This window comes from Anolis sagrei, chromosome 11 (assembly GCF_037176765.1).
Source record: "Anolis sagrei isolate rAnoSag1 chromosome 11, rAnoSag1.mat, whole genome shotgun sequence".
Lineage (NCBI taxonomy): Eukaryota > Metazoa > Chordata > Lepidosauria > Squamata > Dactyloidae > Anolis > Anolis sagrei.
In genome coordinates, this window is record NC_090031.1 from 34,040,522 (window position 1) to 34,053,612 (window position 13,091).

At 48.9% G+C, this 13,091-nt stretch overlaps 1 protein-coding gene across 4 annotated transcripts in view; it reads right to left on the bottom strand.

Moving 5' to 3' along the window:
• TAOK1 (TAO kinase 1) overlaps positions 1-13,091 on the bottom strand; it is a 51,652-nt gene that overhangs the window by 4,948 nt on the left and 33,613 nt on the right. For 2 of the 4 annotated variants that reach the window (XM_067472190.1, XM_060756684.2), the window contains 13 exons: positions 11,767-11,868; positions 10,383-10,428; positions 8,502-8,598; positions 8,263-8,376; positions 7,107-7,198; positions 5,237-5,330; positions 4,983-5,064; positions 4,613-4,780; positions 3,008-3,211; positions 2,776-2,910; positions 2,447-2,683; positions 939-1,067; positions 568-771 (listed from right to left, as the gene is read on the bottom strand). In XM_067472190.1, coding sequence (XP_067328291.1) covers positions 568-771; positions 939-1,067; positions 2,447-2,683; positions 2,776-2,910; positions 3,008-3,211; positions 4,613-4,780; positions 4,983-5,064; positions 5,237-5,330; positions 7,107-7,198; positions 8,263-8,376; positions 8,502-8,598; positions 10,383-10,428; positions 11,767-11,868 — 1,704 coding nt within the window. Of the gene's footprint in view, positions 1-567; positions 772-938; positions 1,068-2,446; positions 2,684-2,775; positions 2,911-3,007; positions 3,212-4,612; positions 4,781-4,982; positions 5,065-5,236; positions 5,331-7,106; positions 7,199-7,388; positions 7,399-7,636; positions 7,648-8,262; positions 8,377-8,501; positions 8,599-10,382; positions 10,429-11,766; positions 11,869-13,091 lie in introns of those variants that run through there. The other 2 variants (XM_067472191.1, XM_067472192.1) reach the window with 2 other exon arrangements.

Below are 13,091 nucleotides of genomic sequence, written 5' to 3' on the forward strand. Positions count from 1 at the left end.
GAACTTTTTCAGCCTAAAAAAGGGACTGAAAACTAGGCTTATACTCCAGTATATACAGTATTTGTCTTATTTTGGTGGTAGATGCTGCTGGTTTCCCCCCAGGTTTGTGGATTTTCGGTGTCCTGACCTGTCCCTTGAACCTTTGGAGTCCTGGAACCTTGAATCTTTGGACTAGCTTTTGACTAGTCCAAACTAGTCAAAAGCTTTTTGACTTTTGACTACGTTATAGACTCTTGATCCCTGGACTTTGTTTATTGAACTCTCGGCGTTTGACCACTGGACTAGACCTTTTGACTACGATGTTATCTTGAGCCTGCAACAGTGTTTGCTGTTTTCGTTTTATATTCTGTGGCTGAGTGCAATCTTGATGTTTTATTGAATTGTTTAACACAAACTGGGAGTTTGGTTCACCTCTGCCGGAATAACGGCAGAGCCCTGGCAACGTGACATTTAGCAGGTGCTGAACGGGCCTTTTCGAAGAGTGACATTTTCCTGAATTCCGATTCTCTGATTCTAAGACTTGGGGCAGCAAAGCAACGCCTCCCCCCCCCCCTCCCCGTGACCCACCTCCCGGACGAGGTCCTGCTCCAGGTTGTGCCGGGCCAGGAGCATCCTCCTCTTGAAGCGGCGGCACTCCAGCTCCAGGTACTGCCTCTGGCGCCGCAAGAGGTTGGCCTCCTCCTCGGCCTGGAAGTGCTGGATGTTCTCCTTCTGCTTGGAGAGCCACTCCTGCTTCTCCTTCTTGGGCGTGCTCTGGTTCTCGCTCAGCTCCTGCAGAAAAGAGGCAGAGGAAGAAGAGCGTGGGCTTGTCATTGTGCTCAGGTGGTGCCTTCCTGCAGTAAAAAAAATACTGCACGTGTTCAAAAGAGTTGAGTATCTTCATCCCAACAAGCTCTGGGGTTCTCAATCCACCCTCCACAGCCTTCGCCCACATTTACCTCTTTGAGCTGCTCTTTGCGAAGCTTGTACTCTCTTTTCTGCGACTCTAGGAAGCTGTTGAGCTCCTTCTTCTGCTGGCCTTGGATGTGCTGCTGGAACTTCTTCTCCTCATTGGCCATGACTTTGGCCTGCAAATAGAAATGTATTGATGCCACATAAAGTGTACTATCACACCTCTCAGTACTTCCTTTCTCTTGGCTTAGTTGGCACTGATTCTGTAGGCTCTATTCTATATTCTGTTACAGTTCTTCTTCTGGATTACCTAATATTTCCACTATCGTCTATGTGACAATTTGTTTTAAATCTTTTCTCGGTTCCATAGATATTTCTAAATCTTAACTGGTATTCTTTCTCTTTTTGTTCTAACCATTCTAGCTGATCTTCTAATTTTTTATTCATTTTATTTTAGTTTTCCTAATTTTGTTTCAAAATTATCTTGGATTTTTACCCCCATTTTCTGCTCATCTTGTTCAATTTCTTTTATGTCTCACTTCTTGCTGTCTCACCCAGATGTTTGTAACTCGGGGGAAGCCTATACTTGTGATTTGAGCCATTACCAGCAGAGGCTGAGCAAAAATATTGCAGGTGGAGAGGTGCCCACAGCTCCCTCTGCTTCTTCCAAAGAATCTTTAAACAGAATTTGGATCGCGATCTGTTGGGAGGGATCAGATTGTGTCCTCCTGAATGGCAGAAGGGGGTTGGACTGGATGGACTCTGGGGGTCTCTTCCAACTCTATGATCCCATATGTTTAGCAGATACTGGATGGCCTTTGGGGATCTCTTCCAACTTTAGGGTTTTATGGAAGACTGTGAGAACAGGGGCTGGCCATCTATTGGGAGGGATCAGATAGTACCTTCCTGCCTGGGAGAACGGGGGTTGGCCTGGATGGCCTTTGAGAGTCTCTTCCATCTCTAGGATTTTAGAGAAGTCTTTAAACAGTGGCTGGCCATCCGTTGGGAGGGATCAGATGGTACCTTCCTGCCTGGGAGAACAGGGTTGGACTAGATGGCCTTTGAGGGTCTCTTCCAACTCTATTATCCTATAATATGTTTCACAGAGACTGGATTGCCATCTGTTGGGAAGGATCAGATTGTACCTTCCTGCCTGGGAGAACAGGGTTGGACTGGATGGCCTTTGGGGGTCTCTTCCAACTCTAGAATTCCATGGAAGGCTTTAAACAGGGGCTGGCCATCTGTTGGGAGGGATCAGATGGTGCCTTCCTGCCTGGGAGAACAGGGTTGGGCTGGATGACCTTTGGGGGTCTCTTCCAACTCTAGGATTCTATGGAAATCTTTAAACAGGGGCTGGCCATCTGTTGGGAGGGATTGGATGGTATCTTCCTGCCTAGGAGGGGGTGGCCTGGATGGCCTTTGAGGGTCTCTTCCAACTCTAGGATTCTATGGAAGTGTGGAAGAGGAGGCCAGTACACCGAGAATGAGCTCCCGTCCAACCCAGAGAAAGGACTGCAGGTGAAGCGCCCGCTTCCCGGCCCCATTGGCAGCCTACCTCCTTCTCCATGGCGGCCTGGTGCTTCTTGAGGAGCTTCTCCATCTCTGCGGCGAAGTTGTTGCGCTGGGTCTCGAGGTCCTTGTCCAGGCGGAGGCGGTGCTCGTCCATCTCGGTCTTGAGCTTGTTCTCCAGGGCCATGAGCTGCTTCTGGTGCTGCCGCCGCATGCGCTTGTAGCCGGACATCTGCTCCCGCAGCTCCGAGTCCTGCTCGTGCTCCTGCATCTGCCGCGTCACCTGCGAGGGACACAAAGGGACCACAACCGGTCAAGGGCAGCGGGGAGGCGGCCTTCGGAGGAGAGGGATGGGAGCAGAGGCCGACTACCCACCAGGGATGCTGTGCGTATGGTGGCAAAGTGCTCGCGGTTGCGGTAGTGGGAGCGGTGCCGGGAGGCCTGTGGCGGGGACTGGGGCTCCGAGCCTCTCGCCCTCGACTCCGAATCCTCCCTGTAGCTTTCTTCCTCCTGGAGAGAAGAACAAGAAGCATGTTCAAAAATGGAGCATGTCTTAGAATTGCAGGTGCATCATCTATATTTCATTCGTTGCCCTGCTCCCAATTACCGGCTTCAGGTGGATGACGGAGCTGTTGGACATCACGGTGTGGTCGCCCTCCATCATGTCCAGCTCACTCTTGTCGTCAGAGGCGTCCGGGAGGCTGTTGACGCTGCTGCTTTGGCTGCTGGCGCTGATGGACATGCTGGGGATGGACTGGTTGCTGCCCACACTGTTCACCGTCCCCGTCCGGCCCACGCCGTGCTCCTGGTCCTGGAAGGAGCGGCAAAACAAACCGTAATAAGGAAGGGAAACACACGTTTAAATAGACTGGACGGTGGTCTTGCCCTACTCTACGATTCTACGATTTTAGGAGACTGGATACCCATCTCTTGAGAAAGATTAGACGGTGTCTTCCTGCCTGGCAGAAGAGAGTTGGACTGAATGGCCTTTGGGGGTGTCTTCCAACTCTAGGATTCTATGGAAGTCTTTAAACAGGGGATGGCCATCTGTTGGGAGGGATCATATTGTGCCATCCTGCCTGGAAGAAGCAAATTGGACTGGATGGCCTTTGAGGATCTCTTCCAACTCTAGGATCCCATGATACGTTTGGCTGACCACCTTTAGGGGTCTATTTCAACTCTAGGATTCCATGGGAGTCCTTAAACAGAATCTAGATGGCCATCTGTTGGGAGGGATCAGATTGTGCCTTCCTGCCTGGCAGAAGGGGGTTGGCCTAGATGGCCTTTGAGGGTCCCTTCCAACTCTATGATCCCATGATATGTTTAGCGGAGAGTGGATGGCCTTTGGAGGTCTCTTCCAACTCTAGGATTTTACAGAAGTCTTTAAACAGATACTGGCCATCTGTTGGGAGGGATCAGATGGTGCCTTCCTGCCTGGCAGAAGGAAATTCGACTGGATAACCTTTGAGGGTCTCTTCCAACTCGTATAATACGTTTCGCAGATGGATGGCCATCTGCTGGGAGGGATCAGATGGTACCTTCCTGCCTGGGAGAACGGGGTTGGACTAGATGGCCTTTGAGAGTCTCTTCCAACTCTATTATCCTATAATATATTTCGCAGACACTGGATGGCCATCTGTTGGGAGGGATTGGATTGTACCTTCCTGTCTGGCAGAAGGGGGCTGGCCTGGAGAGCTTTTGAGGGTCTCTTCCAACTCTGTGATATGTTAAGCAGAGACTAGATGGCCTTTGGGGGTCTCTTCCAACTCTAGGATTCTATAGAAGTCTTTAAACAGGGAATGGCCATCTGTTAGGAGAGACTGGATGGTATCTGGCAGAAGGAAGTTGGACTGGATAGTCTTTGGGGGTCTCTTCCAACTCTAGGATTCTATAGAAGTCTTTAAACAGGGGCTGGCCATCTGTTGGGAGGGATCAGATGGTGCCTTCCTGTCTGGAAGAAGGGGGGTTGGCCTAGATGGCTTTTGGGGGTCTCTTCCAACTCTAGGATTCTATGGAAGCATGGAAGAGGAGTCCAGTACGCCAGGAATGAGCTCCCATCCAACCCACAAGAACCCAGCAACGCCTGGGCCATCACAGCTTGGATCATGATTGCTTTTCGAAGACGTTGCGCTCCAACAAAGGAGCTTCTCAGAGCGTTGTGCATAGGGGGAGATACTCCATTCTCCCCACATTGGTTCCCCAACGGCGTTACCTCCTCCTCTTCTTGGGCTTCGACCGTGGGTCCGTTGTGCGCCTCCTGGAAGAGCAGCTTCTTCATCTTGCGGTACTGAAGGTTGTCCAGCTCTCTGACGGCATCCTTGGTCCTCTGGATCAGCTCTATCAAGACGGTTTCGGGGCGCTCCCGCTGGACGAACACGTGCTGAAAGGGGAAAGGGGGCCGGAAGGTCATTTTAGACCTCACAACCTATGAGGATGCCTGCCATAGATGTGGGCGAAACATCAGAAGAGAATGCTTCTGGAACATGGCCATAGAGCTCGGAAAACTCACAGCAACCCAGTAAAGAGATGCAATTCAATCACAATGCTAATGTGAGTTTCCGGTGTGTCCATGTCAAACTGACCTTGAGGAGTTCCTCCGACGTAGGCCTGTCTTGGGGGATTTTCTGGAGGCAAGAATCTACAAAGTTTCGGAAATAGTCAGACCTAAGGAGAGGGGGAGAAGAGGACAGACGCAACGGAAAGGATTGAAATGGGCCTGGTTTCAGAGGAAGGAGCTGGCAAAAAACCATCTTGATACATCGCAAGAACAAAACCTCCCCCTCTTTGTGGACAAATCTCTTTTTGAGTAAACAAACATGGCCGCCCCCGTTCTTACCATTCGTTGGACTGGAGTGTTGGGGACTCATTCTGCGCTATGTGGTATAAGGCACTCATTGCGTTCATGTTGAACAGAGGCGGCTTCCTTTCGGCTGCAGAGAATAAAAGAGAGGAAGGAAGGCTTAAAGGGGGTTCACACACCCAGAAGGAACCCCAAGGGCCATCTAATCCAACCCTATACCTATAGGAACAGGCAAATATTATTATTATTATTATTATTAGCCATCCCTTGCCACGCATTACTGGGATGTTTTGTGGTCCCTGGTCAAAGTGGTCACTGGTTAAAGTGGTCTCTGGTCTAAGTGATCTCTGGTCAAAGTGATTCCTGGTCAAACTGGTCCCTGGTCAAAGTGGTCACTGGTTAAAGTGGTCTCTGGTCAAAGTGGTCACTGGTCAAAGTGGTCTCTGGTCTAAGTGATCTCTGGTCAAAGTGGTCACTGGTTAAAGTGGTCTCTGGTCTAAGTGATCTCTGGTCAAAGTGGTCACTGGTCAAAGTGGTCTCTGGTCTAAGTGATCTCTGGTCAAAGTGGTCACTGGTCAAAGTGGTCTCTGGTCTAAGTGATTCCTGGTCAAACTGGTCCCTGGTCAAAGTGGTCACTGGTTAAAGTGGTCTCTGGTCAAAGTGGTCACTGGTCAAAGTGGTCTCTGGTCTAAGTGATCTCTGGTCAAAGTGGTCACTGGTTAAAGTGGTCTCTGGTCTAAGTGATCTCTGGTCAAAGTGGTCACTGGTCAAAGTGATCTCTGGTCAAAGTGATTCCTGGTCAAACTGGTCCCTGGTCAAAGTGGTCACTGGTTAAAGTGGTCTCTGGTCAAAGTGGTCACTGGTCAAAGTGGTCTCTGGTCTAAGTGATCTCTGGTCAAAGTGGTCACTGGTTAAAGTGGTCTCTGGTCTAAGTGATCTCTGGTCAAAGTGGTCACTGGTCAAAGTGGTCTCTGGTCTAAGTGATCTCTGGTCAAAGTGGTCACTGGTCAAAGTGGTCTCTGGTCTAAGTGATTCCTGGTCAAACTGGTCCCTGGTCAAAGTGGTCACTGGTCAAAGTGGTCTCTGGTCTAAGTGATCTCTGGTCATAGTGGTCACTGGTCAAAGTGGTCTCTGGTCTAAGTGATCTCTGGTCACTGGTCAAAGTGGTCTCTGGTCTAAGTGATCTCTGGTCACTGGTCAAAGTGGTCTCTGGTCTAAGTGATCTCTGGTTAAAGTGATTCCTGGTCAAAGTGGTCCCTGGTCAAAGTGGTCTCTGGTCTAAGTGATCTCTGGTCAAAGTGGTCACTGGTTAAAGTGGTCTCTGGTCTAAGTGATCTCTGGTCAAAGTGGTCACTGGTCAAAGTGGTCTCTGGTCTAAGTGATCTCTGGTCAAAGTGGTCACTGGTCAAAGTGGTCTCTGGTCTAAGTGATTCCTGGTCAAACTGGTCCCTGGTCAAAGTGGTCACTGGTCAAAGTGGTCTCTGGTCTAAGTGATCTCTGGTCATAGTGGTCACTGGTCAAAGTGGTCTCTGGTCTAAGTGATCTCTGGTCACTGGTCAAAGTGGTCTCTGGTCTAAGTGATCTCTGGTCACTGGTCAAAGTGGTCTCTGGTCTAAGTGATCTCTGGTTAAAGTGATTCCTGGTCAAAGTGGTCCCTGGTCAAAGTGGTCTGTGTTCAAAGTGATTCCTGGTCAAAGTGGTCCCTGGTCAAAGTGGTCACTGGTTAAAGTGGTCTCTGGTCAAAGTGGTCCCTTGTCAAAAACGATTGGGAACCACTGATCTAAACAGAGGACACCCCTAGAGGCCAAAATAAGGCAGAGCCATGATGTAGGAAAAAATATCCTGAGTATAGAGGGCATATTCCCCATGTTCTTGGGGCATTTGCAGAGGGGCAGAGGTGGCTCACCTAATTCGATACACGTGATGCCAAGAGACCAGACGTCCACTTTCCCGTCGTACTGTCCTTCGTCCATGGCTAAAATTACTTCCGGGGCCATCCTAGAAAGCAGAATCAACACGCTCAGCAGGTATTAAACCTTTCTCTCCCTAAACCATCCCACTGCTGAGACGCGCATACCATATACATAGACAGGCAGTCCCCAAGTTACACTCTGAACAACACTCTGATCTCGCATGACCCTCTTACCAATATGGCGCTCCCCACTCTGAACTCGAATGACCCTCTTACCAATATGGCGTCCTCACTCTGACCTCGTATGACCCTCTTACTAAAATGGCATCCCCACTCTGCCCTTGCATGACCGTCTTACCAATATGGCGCCCCCCACTCTGACTTCGTATGACCCTCTTACCAATATGGCGCCCTCACTCTGACCTCGCATGACCGTCTTACTAAAATAGCATCCCCACTCTGCCCTTGCATGACTGTCTTACCAATAGGGCGGCCCCCACTCTGACTTCGTATGACCCTCTTACCAATATGGCGTCCCCACTCTGACCTCGTATGATCCTCTTACCAAAATGGCGCCCTCACTCTGACCTCGCATGACCCTCTTACCAAAATGGCGCTCTCACTCTGACCTCGAATGTCCCTCTTACCAATATGGCACCCCCACTCTGGACTTGCATGACCCCTTTACCAATATGGCACCCCCACTCTGACCTCGAATGACCCTCTTACCAATATGGCGCCCCCCCCCACTCTGACCTCGAATGACCCTCTTGCCAATATGACGCCCTCACTCTGACCTTGCATGACCCTCTTACCAAAATGGCACCCCCACTCTGACCTCGCATGACCCTCTTACCAATATAGCGCCCCCACTCTGACCTCCCATGACCCTTTTACCAATATGGCGCCCCCCACTCTGACCTCAAATGACCCTCTTACCAATATGGCGCCCCCACTCTGACCCCGCATGACCCTCTTACCAATATGGCGCCCCCCCCACTCTGACCTCGAATGACCCTCTTGCCAATATGACGCCCCCCACTCTGACCTCGAATGACCCTCTTGCCAATATGACGCCCCCCACTTTGACCTCGAATGACCCTCTTGCCATTATGACGCCCCCCACTCTGACCTCAAATGACCCTCTTACCAATATGGCGTCCCCACAAATGAATTGGCTGGAGAGGCGATGGAGGCGGACCCAAAGTCGGCCAGCTTCACCTGGCCCGGTTCCGTCAACAGGATGTTCCCCGCCTTGATATCTCTACGAAGGAGAGGAAGGGTTAAGTCAGCAACGCTGCAAAGCCAACGAGGCGCTGGTTGGTTCCCAAGAAAGCACAAATAGCCCTCGCCATAGAAGGCTGGCCGCCAATATCCCAAAGGACTGACCTATGGATCATGTTGTGAGAATGCAAGTAGGCCAGGCCCTGGAGCGCACCGTGGGTGATGGCGGCAATTTCCACCTCTTGCAATGGCTTTTTATGGACTGGAAACGGGGAGAAAAGAAAATGAATATTTCCAAACAAACAAGCATGAGGAGAGAAGGATCAGTAGTGAGAGACGAGAAGACTTGGCCACAGTACAATGCAAAGCCTATTAGTTGGAAAGTTCTTTATGCCTGCTTTAATATCCTCTGAAAACTACCTCTCTCTTTCTGAATGGGCGGGACAGCTCAACTCAAATATCAAATGCAATATTTTCAAACACACCCATAGGTAAACACCTATTGAACCTGGCAATGCATGCAGACCCGATGTGCCCAAATTTAAATACTGGTGGGTTTTGAGGTAGACTCCTGCAGAGGTGAGGGGATCCCTCTTGTCCTTTGCTGAACGTAGCATTGGTTGGATTTTCTTGGTGGGTCTGGGGATAGTTTGTATGTTGTGTTTCCTCATCAGCTTCCCTCTGCGGTCAGTGGTTCCCTTAATGTATGGCAAGGGCACTTTTCCTCTGGGTGGATCTTCGTCTTGACTCTCGTGGCTTCTTCTCGGTGGTCTTGCAGCTCTTCTGATGTCTGAGGTGGAGTCTCCCTTGGCCTGGAGAGCCCAGTTGAGGGGGTTCAGTTCATCTTGGAGGAGGCGGGGTTCACAGATTCTTTTTGCACGGTCTGCCAAGGCTTTAATGGTGCTTCTTTTTTGACTTGGGTGATGGTTGGAGTTTTGATGTAGATCTCTATCTGTGTGTGTGGGTTTTCTGTAGACGGTGTGACCCAATTGTTGATCTGGTTTGCAGATGACTAGGACATCTAGAAAAGGCAGTTTTCCTTCCTTTTCTTTTTCCATGGTGAACTGGACCGCATAGGGAAGCTGATGAGGAAACACAACATACAAACTATCTCCAGACCCACCAAGAAAATCCAACAAATGCTACGTCCAGCAAAGGACAAGAGGGATCCTCTCACCTCTGCAGGAGTCTACCATTGTATCCTATGCAGCTGTGGACAAGTCTACATAGGGACCACCAAATGCCGCATTGCCCAGACAAACATCAAGGAACATGAAAGGCACTGCAGATGACTTCAACCAGAGAAATCAGCCATAGCAGAGCACCTGAGGAACCAACCTGGACACAGCAGATTATTTGAGAACACAGAAATGCTGGACCACTCTCACAACCACCACGTCAGACTACAGAGAGAAGCCATTGAAATACACAAACATGTGGACAATTTCAACAGAAAGGAGGAAACCTTCATGAAAATGAACAAAATCTGGCTACCAGTATTAAAAAACTCTAAAATTGCAACAGCACAACAACAGAGAGGAAACAGGCAGGGATATCTAATTACCTCTCAACAAAAGTTTACCCCAGGCGCAGTCAGGCCATTGTATGCTAATCAAGGTGGTCAGTTGAAATGTTCACACCTAGCTCTAACAGAGAAGAGTCCTTTGTCCCACCCTGGTCATTCCACAGATATATAAACCCTTTTGCCTAGCTCCAACAGGCCTCACTAGCTCTGAGGATGCTTGCCAAAGTGCAGGCGAAATGTCAGGAGAGAATGCCTCTAGACCATGGCCATACAGCCCGAAAAAACCTACAACAACCCAATAATAATAATAATAATAATAATAATAATAATAATACAATCTTCCTGCCTGGCAGAAGGGGGCTGGACTGGATGGCCCCTTGGGGTCCCTTCCAACAACAACAAAAACAATAATGATGTAATAATAATAATGATAATAATCTTCCTGCCTGGCAGAAGCGGGCTGGACTGAATGGCCCCTTGGGGTCCCTTCCAACAACAACAACAACAAGCAAGGGACGTACCTTCTAGCAGATCTGATGCCGACCCTAAACAGTATTCCATTACAAGCTGGAGAAAGGAAAAAAAGGAAAATAAAGCATCAATGTTTACATATAGGAACTATAATTCTATGTACACCTAAAACAGGGGATCCCATCAACCTGTTGCTCGGGCGCCTAGGTTTTATCAGGACCCCCAAATCCCTCCCCTGGCTTCTGGCTGCATAGCCTCCAAATTCATTTATTTACAGTATTTATATACCGCTTTTCTCCCCCCTCGGGGGACTCAAAGCAGTTGTCCAGAGGAGGGCAATTAAAATGATCAAGGGTCTGGAGAACAAGCCCTATGAGGAACGGCTTAAAGAGCTGGGTATGTTTAGTCGGAATAAGAGAAGGCTGAGAGGAGACATGATAGCTATGTATAAATATGTGAGAGGTAGTTATAGGGAGGAGGGTGGAGGCTTGTTTTCTGCCACCCGGGAGACTAGGACGCAATGGTGCAATGGGTCCAAACTACAAGAAAGGAGATTCCACCTGAACATGAGGGAGATCTACAGAGACACTCACTGGAACACCTCAGCAAGTGAGAGTCCAAAAGTGGCAGGCTCAAACCCAGAACCTCAATCAATGGCTTTTTTTTTTTTTGTCGTGTCAGGAGCATCCTGTTGTGAGAGAATTGGCCGTCTGCAAGGACGTTGCCCAGGGGACGCCCAGATGATTTTTAATGTTTTATCATCCTTGTGGGAGGCTTCTCTCATGTCCCCGCACGAGGAGCTGGAGCTGATAGAGGGAGCTCAACCACCTCTCCCCGGATTTGAACCTGTGACCTGTCGGTCTTCAGTCCTGCCAGCACAGGGCTTTAACCCACTGTGCCACCGGGGGCTCCAATGGCTGATACCAAATGAGAGGGAGCTGTTCAGCAGTGGAACTCTCTGCCCTGGAGTGTGGTGGAGACTCCTTCTTTGGAGGCTTTTAAGCAGAGGCTAGATGGCCATCTGTCAGGGGTGCTTTGAATGCAATTTTCCTGCTTCTTAGCAGAATGGGGTTGGACTGGATGATGGCCCACCAGGTCTCATTCTATGAAATGATTTGGACTCCAGAGCCTATCAGCCCCAGTCAACCGAAGTTAATAGGAACTGCCTTGTGAAATATTCTAGAGTCGAGTAACGTAACGAAGATAGCGTGACGTTGCAAAAGTTCAGTAGGAAGCGAGCAGGGCCGGGAGGAGGCCTTTCCCTATTTGTTTGGGGTTTAACATTCCAAAGGCCTCCGTAAATCTCCGAGCATTAGGAGGAGGAGGAGGAGGTCAGCCAAGGAGGGCTGAGATCCAAGTCCGTCGGAGGCTTAAGGGGGCGAGGAAGGGGCCAAAGGAGTCTGGAAGGGAGGGCAGCGCTTGTGGTCCGCTCACCCAGGCCGTGTGTTCCCGCAGGTAGCAGCCTTTGTACTCGATGCTGTTGGGGTGCTGGATCCTCTGGAGGAACTTCACCTCTTTCACGATGTCCTGCCATTTCTGGGGAAGAGGGAAAGGGAAGGTTTGACCAAAGAGAACAATACAGAACCCCATCCATGCCTTTGGGTCCAAGGCCCTCTGCAATAACCTCCAATGGAGGACAACCACTGCCCAGCGGAGGCACAGCCCTCACTGTTTTGTTGTTCTTGGGTTAGTATAGTTTGCATACGTATGTCAATGTAATCATAATAATAATAATAATAATAATAATAATATTTTGTCGTGTCAGGAGCAACTTGAGAAACTGCAAGTCGCTTCTGGTGTGAGAGAATTGGCCGTCTGCAAGGACGTTGCCCAGGGGACACCCAGTTGATTTGATGTTTTTATCATCCTTGTGGGAGGCTTCTCTCATGTCCCCGCGTGAGGAGCTGGAGTTGATAGAGGGAGCTCATCCGCCTCTCCCCGGATTTGAACCTGTGACCTGTCGGTCTTCAGTCCTGCCAGCACAGGGGTTTAACCCATTTAGGGTTTTATAATAATAATAATAATAATAATAATTATTATTATTATTATTATTATTATTATAAAACTTTATTTATACCCCGCTACCATCTCCCCAAGGGACTCAGAGCGGCTTACATGAGGCCAAGCCCGACAACACATCAATAAACGAAAAAGCAATAAGCAAAAAACAATACAATTAATATAAGTCACATATAAACAATAACACACAAAGATTTTAAAACCTATGGCCGGGACGAATGTAATAGTTTAAAATTAAAAGATAAACTCTGGGCATGAACAAAGGTAAACTATATAGTAATCTATATTCTAACTATCGAAGCCACCCTGACTTGCCTGCAGGCTTGAGAAAGACAGGAAAGAATGGCCTTACAGCTTCAAAACCTAGCTGATTGCTGCCTGGGGGAATCCTTTGTTCAAAGGTGTTAGCTGGCCCTGTTGTTGTTATTGTTATTACTATTGTTTGTTTGTTAAAAAAATGCAATACAACTGTTCGGTTTGCTCCTGATACAATAAATAAATAAATAAACTATATAGTAATCTATATTCTAACTATTGAAGCCGCTTTGACTTGCCTGCAGGCTTGAGAAAGACAGGAAAGAATGGCCTTACAGCTTCAAAACCTGGCTGCCTGCTGCCTGGGGAATCCTTTGTTTGAAGGTGTTCGCTGGCCCTGTTGTTGTTGCTATTACTATGTTTGTTAAAAAATGCAATACAACTGTTTGGTTTGCTCCTGGAAAGAATTGCCTTGCAGCTTCAAA